This window comes from Cucumis melo, chromosome 6 (assembly GCF_025177605.1).
Source record: "Cucumis melo cultivar AY chromosome 6, USDA_Cmelo_AY_1.0, whole genome shotgun sequence".
Classification (NCBI taxonomy): domain Eukaryota; kingdom Viridiplantae; phylum Streptophyta; class Magnoliopsida; order Cucurbitales; family Cucurbitaceae; genus Cucumis; species Cucumis melo.
In genome coordinates, this window is record NC_066862.1 from 19,368,318 (window position 1) to 19,380,477 (window position 12,160).

The 12,160-nt window shown below is 34.9% G+C and overlaps 3 protein-coding genes across 3 annotated transcripts; 1 reads left to right on the forward strand and 2 right to left on the reverse strand.

Moving 5' to 3' along the window:
• The first annotated feature begins 1,503 nt into the window (after positions 1–1,503).
• LOC103493284 (protein STICHEL) lies at positions 1,504–7,565 on the forward strand. Its single transcript, XM_008453967.3, has 6 exons — positions 1,504–4,278; positions 4,391–4,610; positions 5,214–5,777; positions 6,115–6,805; positions 7,017–7,098; positions 7,193–7,565. The coding sequence occupies exons 1-6, from the start codon at positions 2,137–2,139 to the stop codon at positions 7,295–7,297; spliced, it is 3,804 nt and encodes a 1,267-aa protein (XP_008452189.2). The 5' UTR covers positions 1,504–2,136; the 3' UTR covers positions 7,298–7,565.
• Positions 7,566–8,473: 908 nt separating this feature from the next.
• Positions 8,474–9,497, reverse strand: LOC127150067 (uncharacterized). Its single transcript, XM_051086829.1, has 3 exons — positions 9,375–9,497; positions 9,065–9,296; positions 8,474–8,984 (listed from the first exon to the last, which is right to left on the reverse strand). The coding sequence occupies exons 1-3, from the start codon at positions 9,429–9,431 to the stop codon at positions 8,509–8,511; spliced, it is 765 nt and encodes a 254-aa protein (XP_050942786.1). The 5' UTR covers positions 9,432–9,497; the 3' UTR covers positions 8,474–8,508.
• A 446-nt stretch (positions 9,498–9,943) lies between these two features.
• LOC127150068 (L10-interacting MYB domain-containing protein-like) lies at positions 9,944–11,142 on the reverse strand. Its single transcript, XM_051086830.1, has 2 exons — positions 10,724–11,142; positions 9,944–10,648 (listed from the first exon to the last, which is right to left on the reverse strand). Exons 1-2 carry the CDS (start codon positions 11,087–11,089, stop codon positions 10,112–10,114), a joined length of 903 nt encoding a protein of 300 aa, XP_050942787.1. The 5' UTR covers positions 11,090–11,142; the 3' UTR covers positions 9,944–10,111.
• Positions 11,143–12,160: the final 1,018 nt, after the last annotated feature.

The following is a 12,160-nucleotide window of genomic DNA, read 5'->3' on the forward strand; positions in this document are numbered from 1 at the left end:
TGATCATCGAACCATGGAGGTGATCATCGAAAGAGATTGCTGCTAGAATTGGTTCTGAATAGTGGTTTATGAGTTTTCATTATAGGCATTGAAAAAGGAGAGAAAAAAAGTATGAAATTTATTGATAAGCCCACAAACTTGAATAGTAAACTTGATGGAAATTGGTAGAATTAAGTTATTTAGTACTAATTTATAAAGTTGATAGGGCAATCACTTTAAAAACTAAGATCCGCATAATCCAAGTCAATGCCCACTCCCCTAAATTTCACAATAATTCATCTTAAGTTGCCTTTCACTCACAGGCACCAATAAATCATTTTCTTTTTTTTTTTAACATACATTTTTAAAAACTTTCACATGTAAAGTAGGTAACTTTTCTTTAGTAGGGAACATTTAAAGTTTTGGAAATTTGAATTTACAATTCTTTCAAATATATTAACACATTGATTTTTTTTCCATGGTGACAAATCATAAATCAAGAATTTCTAACTCTGGTTGATATAGGTTTTTTCTGTCTTTATTTTAAAATAGTTTTATCACTATATATATAATAATAAATAAAATTATTACACATAATACATATTTACGCATTCACATTTCTTCGTGTCTGTTATAATTTGAACCTTTTATTGTTTTCATGTCCAACGCAACATTTTTAAAATACTATTTTGAGTGACAAATGTTATATTCATAATAATAAGTTAGAAATTAACGCGAGAAATTTTAATGTTTTAGTCGAGATTATAATCCTTTAATTATAAATTAAAGGGAGCTAAAATGTGTTTATATATAAAGATTTATAATTTGAATTTTTCATGCCTATTATACTAAACAAAGGCAGTTTTGTAAATAAAAGCTAATGTATAATTGAATTAACTTAAGGTGTAACAAAATTTAAATAACAAAAATTGTAATAAATTTAACAAAAAGAAAGGTGCAGGAAAATCAACGTAAAGACTTGCATGCTCCACTCAAATGGGGAGAGAGCAACTTTATTACTAGAGAGAAATATGAAAATACAAATGAATATAGAGTTAGAAAATTTACGTATAACATATACTTCTATATTTAGCACAAATGTCGTAAATAATATAAATGAGAATAAAATCTAAGTTAGAAATCTGTAAGCCTACCATGACAGATCATACTTTGACTCTGATTTAATAATTCGGTAATAAAATTTTTGAATCTGATCATTTTGAATCTATATTTTTGAAACTTAAAAGATTCGTATTCAAGTCATTCAAATACAACATAAAAACGTCAAAGATGGAAGAATGATGGAAAGAAAAAAAAGCAGGGGGGGTGGGGGAAGCCAATAAAATTATGAAATTAGAAACAATTAAAACATAGAAATTTCCAATGTTCTTGATCCAATCCCAATCATATAATAAAAAAGGTCAATTCCTAAATTCACATCTTAATTTGGCTTGGGATTTTCATTGATTTGTCAAATCAATAATTGAATTGGAATTGAATTGAAATGGAAAATAGAAAAATTGAAAATTGAAAATTGAAAATTGAAAATTGTTTCTCCTTCCCTTTTTCCATTTTCCCCCTACTTTGCTCCTTTTTGTATCAATCCAAATCAATGGCGGATGGTAAAGGAAAAAGGGTAATGACAGTTCTTTATTGACTCAAATTTTGGCAAATCACAAATCAAGCCATTGTTGCAGACAAAGAGCTACAAAGAGAGAGAAAAATCAATCAACCCCCCCACCGTATTTGGAGGGAGTTTCCATCTTCGATTTCTTCAACTTTTTTTTTTTCCCTTCTTTCTTGTAGTCTCTCGAAATTTATGTTCAGATGCTCATTCCTGAACCGCCAAAGCTTAAAACCCTAAAACTCATACCAACATTTTCCTTTCCCTTCCTCTCTTCTTCTTAATCTCTTTCAGATCTCTGTTTTTTTCAACTATTTTCTTCCATATTGTTTTATATGTAACCATTTTGTTTTTGTGTTTTTTGTATTTGTATCATTCTTTTCTTCTTCTTTTTCTGTTGTTTTTGTTTTTCTACTACTTGTTAACATGTTTGATTCATGAAATGGGAATGTGGGTGTGATCATGCCATTGTAAATGGTTTCGAGTTCGTTCTGCTCATAATCGGTGCTTTCAGTTCAACAAACTGAGTGATAATGGCGGAAGTTCGAGTTTCTGATCCCAGTAAGCTCCACTTGAAAAAGGAGCTTACTCAAATCCGGAAGGCTGCTCGTGTTTTGAGGGATCCTGGTACTACATCGTCTTGGAAGTCTCCGCTTAGTTCCTCTAGATCTGTAATGGCTGCTACTGCAACTGCGGTGGTGGCCGGAGGAGCGTCTTCTTCTTTGAACAAGAACTTGGAATGTGATACCAGGAGGTATAGTGGTCAATCCCAACTGGAAGCCATTGTTCCTCTCCGAAACGAAAATCGGAATCCTAAGGACAAGAAGATATATCTCTACAACTGGAAGAGCCATAAATCATCAAGCGAAAAGAGTGCAACTCTTCAAAACGAAGATCGTGATGGCAACGACGATAATAATGATGGGTCTTACTCAGTTCCGGGGGTCAGTCTTGATGGTAGCTTGAGTGATGCTCGAAATGGAGGTGACTCGAAGAGCGACACCTACTTGGGAGATCTCTATTCTTCAATGGTGTTCAGGTGCGGCGATGCAAATCTCGTATCATACAGTGGACCGTCTGCCAAACGGACTTCTGCATTCAAGAAAAAGAGTAAGAAGCATTGTTCCCATTTAGATGTTTTGTCTAGACATCAACAGAAGGGTCCAGGTCCTCTTCTGGGTAGAAAATTGCTTGAGGGCCATCCTTCGTTGTCTATTAATTTCAGCCAGGATGACTCGATTGAGCAGTCTGATGATACCGAAGATTACTCTAATTCAGAGGATTTCAGACGATACTCTGCAGCTTCCCCTTTACTACTGAAGCTGAAGCACAAAAGTTTCCACCCATCTTCTAAGTTTCTGAGAAACAGTCGAAAAGAGGACTCTTCTTATTCGTATAGCACCCCAGCATTGTCTACTAGTTCTTATAATAGGTATGTTAATCGCAATCCAAGTACTGTTGGGTCTTGGGATGGCACCACAACTTCGATTAATGATGCAGATGATGAAGTCGATGATCGGTTGGATTTTCCTGGTCGTCAGGGATGTGGTATTCCTTGCTACTGGTCAAAGAGGACCCCAAAACATAGAGGAATTTGTGGAAGCTGTTGCTCTCCTTCACTGTCCGATACCTTGAGAAGGAAGGGAAGTAGCATTTTATTTGGTAGTCAATCTATTTATTCTAGGCGCAAATCAATAAATTCCAGTAAGCGAAGATTTGCTTCAGGGAGTGCTCGAGGGGTTCTCCCATTGCTTACTAACAGTGCAGATGGGGGAGTTGGTTCGTCAATCGGAACTGGGAGGAGCGATGATGAACTGTCTACTAACTTTGGGGAGCTTGATTTGGAGGCTTTGAGTAGATTAGATGGACGAAGATGGTCATCTAGTTGTAGGAGCCATGAAGGGCTTGAGATTGTTGCTTTAAATGGGGAAGTAGAGGGTGGAGGTACACCAGAAAGTACTAGAAGTTTCAGTCAGAAGTATAGGCCAATGTTCTTTAATGAACTGATAGGTCAGAATATAGTGGTGCAGTCACTTATAAACGCTATTTCAAGGGGTCGAATTGCTCCTGTTTATCTTTTTCAAGGTCCACGGGGTACTGGAAAAACTGCAGCAGCAAGGATTTTTGCTGCTGCATTGAATTGCTTAGCCCCTGAGGAAAACAAGCCATGTGGGTACTGCAGAGAATGCACTGATTTCATGGCTGGCAAGCAAAAGGATCTCTTGGAAGTTGATGGAACAAACAAGAAGGGAATTGATAGAATTAGATACCAATTAAAAATGCTATCATCTGGACAATCTTCTGCCTTCTTAAGATACAAAGTTTTTCTCATTGATGAGTGTCATTTGTTGCCGTCTAAGGCTTGGCTCGCATTTCTCAAATTTTTTGAAGAACCTCCCCAACGTGTTGTCTTCATCTTTATTACCACTGATCTTGACAGTGTGCCTCGTACCATTCAATCAAGGTGTCAGAAGTACCTCTTTAACAAAATAAAAGATTGTGACATGGTGGAAAGACTGAAAAGAATTTCTGCAGATGAAAACCTTGATGTTGATTTGGATGCTTTGGACTTGATAGCTATGAATGCTGATGGTTCACTTAGAGACGCGGAAACTATGTTGGAACAGTTGAGTTTGTTAGGGAAAAGGATTACAACATCCCTGGTTAATGAACTGGTGAGCTCAATGCCGGTTCTTTGCTTACACATTCATGTTATGGGACTTGATTTGGTTCTTTTTTTGTTTAAGATAACGCCCCATATTTATCATGTTCTTTCTTCTTTTTTAGGTTGGCATTGTTTCTGATGAAAAACTGCTCGAGCTTTTAGCATTAGCAATGTCATCAAACACTGCCGAAACAGTTAAAAGAGCAAGGGAATTGATGGACTCTGGGGTTGATCCGCTAGTTTTGATGTCTCAACTTGCCAGCTTAATTATGGACATTATTGCTGGAACTTACAACATTATTGATACTAAGGACAGCGCCTCAATATTTGGTGGACGCAGTTGTGAGTATGAATTCCTTTAATTTATAATTTGCAGCAACCGATCTTTTGCACCATTTTCTGATGTCGCCAAACCAGAATTGTATAATGTCACAGTGTTTTGATGTCACGGGTAGTAAAACTTGTACATAAGGAACAAGGATCCCACTAGATTGTCCCAGTATTGTCCCGCCATTGGATGGTCAATTTTCCACACAATTTCCATTTCTTTCCATTAATGAAGATTTCTTATTCAGCTTATAACCTCTTGGTGGTGTCATACTTGTTACCAAATCTTTTGTAATTATCCAGTTGAGATGATTCACAAACAATTAGTAGTGTTGTGATTAGCTCTTTTGGGAGGGGCCTCTTTCTTCCGACAGAAGCTGTATCTCTTCTTCTTTTTATCTTTTGGCTAATGCATGTTTCTTACAAAAGTGAAGATTGCTTCATTCATCCCTAAATTCTATTGGCGTGGGAAATCTTCACATATTTTATATGTTTATTAACTGTTCAATGATCATTTATATTAGATTAGCTCTATTGCTGAAGGTCACGTCCTATGATCAAAAAATTTCTTTTTTGGGTGACTTGGAAATAACGTTGCATTTTTGGGCTTTCCTTCAGTGAGCGAAGCAGAAGTAGAAAGATTAAAACACGCTCTGAAGTTTCTTTCAGAGGCCGAGAAGCAGTTGAGAGTTTCCAGTGAGCGTTCAACCTGGTTCACAGCAACTCTGTTACAACTTGGTTCCATTTCTTCTCCAGATTTCACTCAGACAGGCAGCAGTAGAAGACAGAGCTGCAAGACAACTGATGATGATCCATCAAGTACCTCAAATGGGACAATTGCCTACAAACAAAAGTCTTTTGCTCAACTTATGCCTCCAAACTTAGGTTCACCTGCATCTTTGTGCAACCTGAAAAATGGCAATTATAATAATCAAGCGGATATGGTGTCAATGGTTGATAATTTGATTTACAACTCAAAGCCCACACACAAACAGTTCATCGAGGGTAAAGACTTGTCTTTTTCACGTGAAGATGTAACTCTTAGAAATATGGTTGTCAGATCCAAAAACTCAGAAAAGTTGAATAGCATCTGGGTGCATTGTATTGAAAGATGCCACTCAAAGACGTTGAGGCAGCTATTGTATGCTCATGGAAAGCTTCTGTCCATCTCAGAATCTGAAGGTAACGGCCAGATACTCATTGAAAATATGCTAATTTTCTTGGTGAATTTGCGGTCTTGTGAAGTTAACATTTGATAAAGTTAACTTTTTTAAGGCTAAAAGTTTATTTTATTGATACAGCTTGAGGTTTCTCTGATAGTTAATTATTTGCAGTCTTCTGGAATTGGACCTTTTCCCTTTCTCTGATTTGATTGGCAGTTATAATTATTAGTGCTGCTTATACTGCTAGAACTGAAAGCTTAAAATTGAGCACTTCAAAATTTTGGCTTCTAACTTACTATCTTTACTTTCTATCTTCTAGTTCATTTATACCACTGCTGAATTTGTTCTGCTTTCAGGTACTCTTATTGCTTACATTGCCTTTGAGGATGTAGATATTAAATCCAGGGCTGAAAGATTTTTGAGCAGTATCACAAATTCTATGGAGATGGTTCTTAGATGCAATGTAGAAGTTAGAATCATTTTGTTACCAGATGGTGAGGCTTCTACTGCAGCCAAGTTGTCTGAGGGTGTAGAACCCGATAAAGAAAGGAAAACTTCCAACCCTAATGCAATGGAGGGCTATTCTAACCGCTCTTTGATGTTAGATGCAACATATCAATCAACCTCTGATTCATCACAGCTACCAGCCGAAAGCAACCATCAAAATGATGGTTCAAGAGATAGGAGACAAGAGATCCCAATGCAGAGGATAGAATCGATTATTCGTGAACAACGATTGGAAACCGCCTGGTTACAGGCCATGGAAAAGGGCACACCTGGATCTTTGAGTCGTTTAAAGCCCGAGAAGAATCAAGTCCTCCCTCAAGATGGTTCATATTACAAAGATCAAATGGATGAAATGAATTCAACAGGGGGCTCCTCACGAAAATGGGAAGATGAACTAAATCGTGAACTTAAAGTGCTGAAGGTTGGCGATGATATACTTGCCCAGAAGGAGCAAGTTGGTAGACGGGCGGACCGCTATGCCATTTCCCCAAGTATACTGCACGATGGCAGCATGGTGGGAAATTCAAACAAGGATAACCTGTGAGTTTCTCTAGATTATTATAGAATGATTAGATTTTCTTGGGCTTAAATTTTATTATTATTTTTTTCTCGCTAGCTAAAAGTATATGTTAGCCAATGTAAATCATGATTTTCTTACGAATATTTGCATGAGATCATCATCCAAGTTTATTATAAGCGATCACTACTTTTAATTTTAACAACTTGAATGCCCCTATTGTTTAAAATACAGGGGATATGAGTCAAGTTCAGCAGCTGGTGGCTGCAGCGGATTATTCTGTTGGAATAACAGTAAACCCCATAAAAGGGGAAAGGTACTTTTCATAATCCAAATTTCTTTGTAAACATTTGATTTCATATTGAGTTGGAAGTCATGGGTAAATGTGTTTTTGTTGGTGATGATCACAGGTAAGAGCAAACCATGTTCGGTCGCGCAATGGAAGATTTTCTCTATTTGGAGAGTGTGGGAAGTCGAGGAACTCAGGAAGCCGATTTAGAAGACAAACTCAATGATTGCGATGTCTCTTTCAAGTCTCAAGATATACTGGTTTTTGTCATGTGTAATTTTGTGTTTTTTTGGTACCATTCTTTATGTGGTCATGGATGGAGGGAATTAGTTAATGTAAAGTTTTCATTAATGTGGGTGAAGTTGTTATATGTCTATAAGCCTCATCCTGATTTAATTGAACAAATAAATGGTTAGTAATGAACATTGGAATGTGTCTTATTGGGGGAAGCTTTGGCTCCAAATTACAAATCAAGTGCATTTTCAATTTCCTAATTCTTTTTGACTTTTTTTTTTTTTGTGAAGAATCTCATCTATCACTATCTCAAAAGTTTGTATACTCTTTCTTTTTGGCTGGAAATGGAAAATTTAGAAATTCAATACTCCACCTTTAAAGAATGGGGTTTTGCTTTTTTTAGATACTATACTTTTCAAGACTAATTTGATGCACCAAATGTTGATAAAATACAATTGAGCTGATAAAAGTTTTGACCTTTTAAATAAAAAAAAAGATGAAATAATCTTTTGAGGAAAGAATATTTAACATAAACTAACAAAATGAATTTTTAATATATTATATCATGTGAAAAAATGGTAGGATTTTTTTTTTAAATTTCCATGGTAAGCCATGTGAAATCTTTCACATAACTGACAAGAAGCAGAAGAAATTTTGTCGTTGTGAAGAAGCAAATATATTATCTTAGATTCTTTTTCAGGCCATTTTCTGAAAATGTTGTTGTAATTTATTTATATAAATAAAAAGAAAAAGAGAAAGAGAATTATTTATTGTACTTTGAGGAAGCAATCATTTGGAGAAATTTAGGCCATGTTTGGTAACATTTCTGTTTCCTGTTTCCTGTTTCCTGTTTCCTGTTTCTTGTTCCCTGTTTCTTCTTTCTTTAGAACAAGAAACAGGAACATGTTTGATAACTGTTTCTGTTTCTTGTTTATTTAAAAAAAGAAACAGAAACAGAAAATGTGTTTGGTAACTGTTTCTTGTTTCCTGTTTTTATTATTTATTGTTTAATAGTTTTGTTTGATTGCTCATCTTCAAGATTTATTTTTATTTTATTCACATGTAATTCAATTAAACATTAAATTAAAATTTATGTCCTGCATTAAACATAAAAATAAAAATTATCAAAAGTACTTTATATCATTTAATACAAAAAAGTCCTAGTGCACAAATAAAAGAAATAACATAAACATAAAATTGTATCTATCCCTCAAATGTTGCCCAAATTTGATTCGCAATATCATCTCTCGCTCGGGCCATTTCTCGTAGATGCTGTCGACTCACATCTAATTCAATTATATCACTCTGCAAATTGGCCGACAAATTATGTGTATCTTCAACGATCATTAATTCATTGCTAAAGTCATTGAAAAGATCATCTTGACGATCATTCAATCTAATATAATTGTGAACTGTGCAACATGCTATCGGTATATATTTTTGTGTCTTGATCGGGTACGGAGGCATTTGCTTAAGAATAGGAAATCGAGCCTTCAGCACACCAAAACAACGTTCGATGACATTTCGCAGTGAAGAATGTCGATAATTAAACACTTCTTCTCTACCTCGAGGGCGATGTCTCCTTTCTCTAAAATCTCGTAAATGATATCTTTGACCTCGAAATGGTGCTAAAAATCCTGGCATATTTGAATATCCTGAGTCGACAAGATAGTATTGATCTGCATGTAATAAAGCAAATAAAAAATTATCATAAACTCAAATATGGAATTAAAGTTTTGAAAAACACATAATTACTTACCTCTCTTAGGCATAGGAAATTTATTCTCGGGATTCTTGATACATTCTTGAAGTATACGAGAATCATTGGCCGATCCTTCCCAACCAGACATGACATACGTGAATAACATATCAAATGAACAAACACACATTATATTCCATGTTGTGTTAGTTTTTCTTCCACGAAACGGTATTTGTTCATTTTGGGGAATGCTTGCAGCAACATGAGTGCCATCAATAGCACCAATACAATCCTAAAGGATAATAAAAAAACATAAATATATTTCAAAACATTATATTTCTAAAAATAAATCAAAACGTTAAGGCATTACCTTAAAGAAAGGGTAATATTTTGAATTTGATACGATCTCCGTTGCTACAGTGTCCATATTGGGTGGACGAATAATTTCTCGACCAAGCTTGCAAACTTTCCTCAAAACCTTGTTAAAAGCTAGAGAAATAGTATGACCCGAATGTTGAAATCTTTCTACTGCTATACGATTGCTTTCATTATGTGATATGATTAATAAGAATATAGCAACTTTTTCTTGAACGGTAAGATACCTAGATGATTTCAGATTTGTCCTTGATTTTAAATCTTCACAAAACCTTATGAATGTAATTCTTTTCATTCTAAAACAATCAAAACATCTACTATCGTTTCCATTTAACAACTCAATCACATAATCATGTCCTCTCAGTGCAGAGGTTCTACATGGTTGTTTTGAAGATTCTATCCTGTGCAAGCTCATGTAGAATAAAGTAAAAAGGATGCAAATACCATCGTCGTCGTCGTCAGAATCAAAACCGTCATCAGAATGATTATCTTGAATCAAGTCCATATCAATTCACTAGTATATCCCTAAATCAAACACAAAAAACGTACAAATCAAAGACTATTTATGACATAATCCATCTCAATACATCAAACGTAGCCATGTTAAAAAACAACACAAACCATAAAGTCAATTGAAGTCCATATCAATTCAAAGTCAAACATACAAAATCCATGTTTAAGTCTAATATTAAAAAGTAAATGACAAAATCCTAAAACATCCTTAAGTGACATCTAAAGACTATTTATGAAATCTCTCTTCCTTGAATCGGGCATGCGCAAAAATAGCTTTCTCCAAGCAAGATCTCCGTGCAAGAGTTTCAGTATTTTGGAATAAGCCTCTCCATCAACATCCTCCATTGTATTTAAAATGTCCAAACATTCCATCAACTCTTCATGGAGATCATCTTTTTTGTTTGATGTTTGGCTCTCATCAACTTGACTAGATGTACAACCAAAAGATCTTTTCTCAAGGATGTCATTCTTTCTCTTTGCATTCTCCGCATATACATCTAAGAATGATGAGAAGAAACTGCCAAATTCGTCTTTCTTTCTTCGAAATTGTTTTTTGCTTTTTCCTTTATTATTCTCTTCAACACCAACGTTTGTGTTGCTTGCAACATCATTTTCATTTTCATCTTCAGAATCTGAAATAAGTCTTGTTGATGGGCAAGCATTTACACCTGTTGCAGTAGTATCTCCAAAAATCCTTACGAGCTTTTCATAATGTGGGCAACCACCTTTTCTAAACTTTTTAGCTCTCTTATTCACCTATAGAAAATGAAAACTGTTTAGCTCATTCGCCTAAAGATGATTAGAAATTGAAAAAAACTGCAACTATTATACCTTATAAAGCTCATTCCATTGCTCCTCTTCAAGATTGATGGTACCTAATAATGGATCCCAACCATTTCCTGTCATATCACTCAATATCTTTTTGAAGTCTTTGTACATTTGTCTTAATTTGTTAAACTTATTTTTCAATTGATCGTGAGAATAATTATATCCTACACTAGCAATTAGTTGGCTTCTCATATAATTCCAACTAGTCTTTGTAAATGTTGTAGTTGGTCGATTGCCTTTTGCAACCTCTTCATCCATTAAGTCTACAAACAAAGTTTCACTTTTATTTGACCATGGTCCCTCACCTTTTAATTCATCAATCTCAACAACGTCATCGACACAAAGTTGTTCAGTTGATTTTTGTGACATCCTTTCTACATAATGACAAATCCAAAAATTAGTGGCAAAATTAAAATAAACAAACAGAATGTTCATAGTTTACACATCCTTTCTACATAACTAAAAAAGAAATTTTGACAATAAAAGCTAAGTTTTACATATGTTTCCATATCTCACTTAGTGTGCCGATATGAGAGCAAAGAACAATACGCCCCTAACATGAGACCCCACAACATATCTACAATTAATTAGTTAAACGCCGATACACAATTTGTTTGTCACGAAAGATAACTCATAGTACAAATAAGTTGGACAAATGGAAATATGAGAAGCCCACAAAAAGGGAACCAACAATACATAATGATAGTCCCTCCTCTTGGTTACTGTTCATTGTAACTGCCACTCATACAAAATATGAGAAGCCCACAAAAAGGGAACCAACAATACAGACTCATCCCTCTTCCAAACAGCCCATTAAAGGGGCTTCAATCATGCAAACATCATGATTAGTTCTTCTCAACTAATCCTCAATTAAATATTGTAGTGGATAGATTTATGCAAAGTTACTGCATTTTATTTATTTGCCAAAACTTATTGTCTGATAAGCAGTTGCAAAAGAGTGAATATACTACAGGGGAAGCCAAAAAGAGGGTCGATGTATCTGCTCTAGTGGCTATTGTAATGACAAGAGCATAAATGGAAAGTAAAATCCACAGTTGCAATGCCGGAGAGACGAAAATGTAGAACCACTCATTGTATAAAATACTATCAAATTATGTAATTTGACCATTCGGATATGAAAGAAGTATGATCCATGGATTCTTTAGAAATATCCTCGAGCTGTGATGGTTTTTCCTTCCAAACATCATGGAATGAAAATCTCTCTACCCTAAAGATTCTATTCTTTCTTTCACCAAACGTCCACAAACCCCATAGAATAGCACATCCCCCAATCTGCCACAGCTCAAATATTAAATTTGTTTTGATGGCAAACTGATAAGTGATAACTTAACATAAGGAAAAAGCTACTGTGCTTTCATAAATTAAATTTGAATAAACAGTAAAAAGACAGTTTGTTCTTTAATAAATTTGATGTTTTCA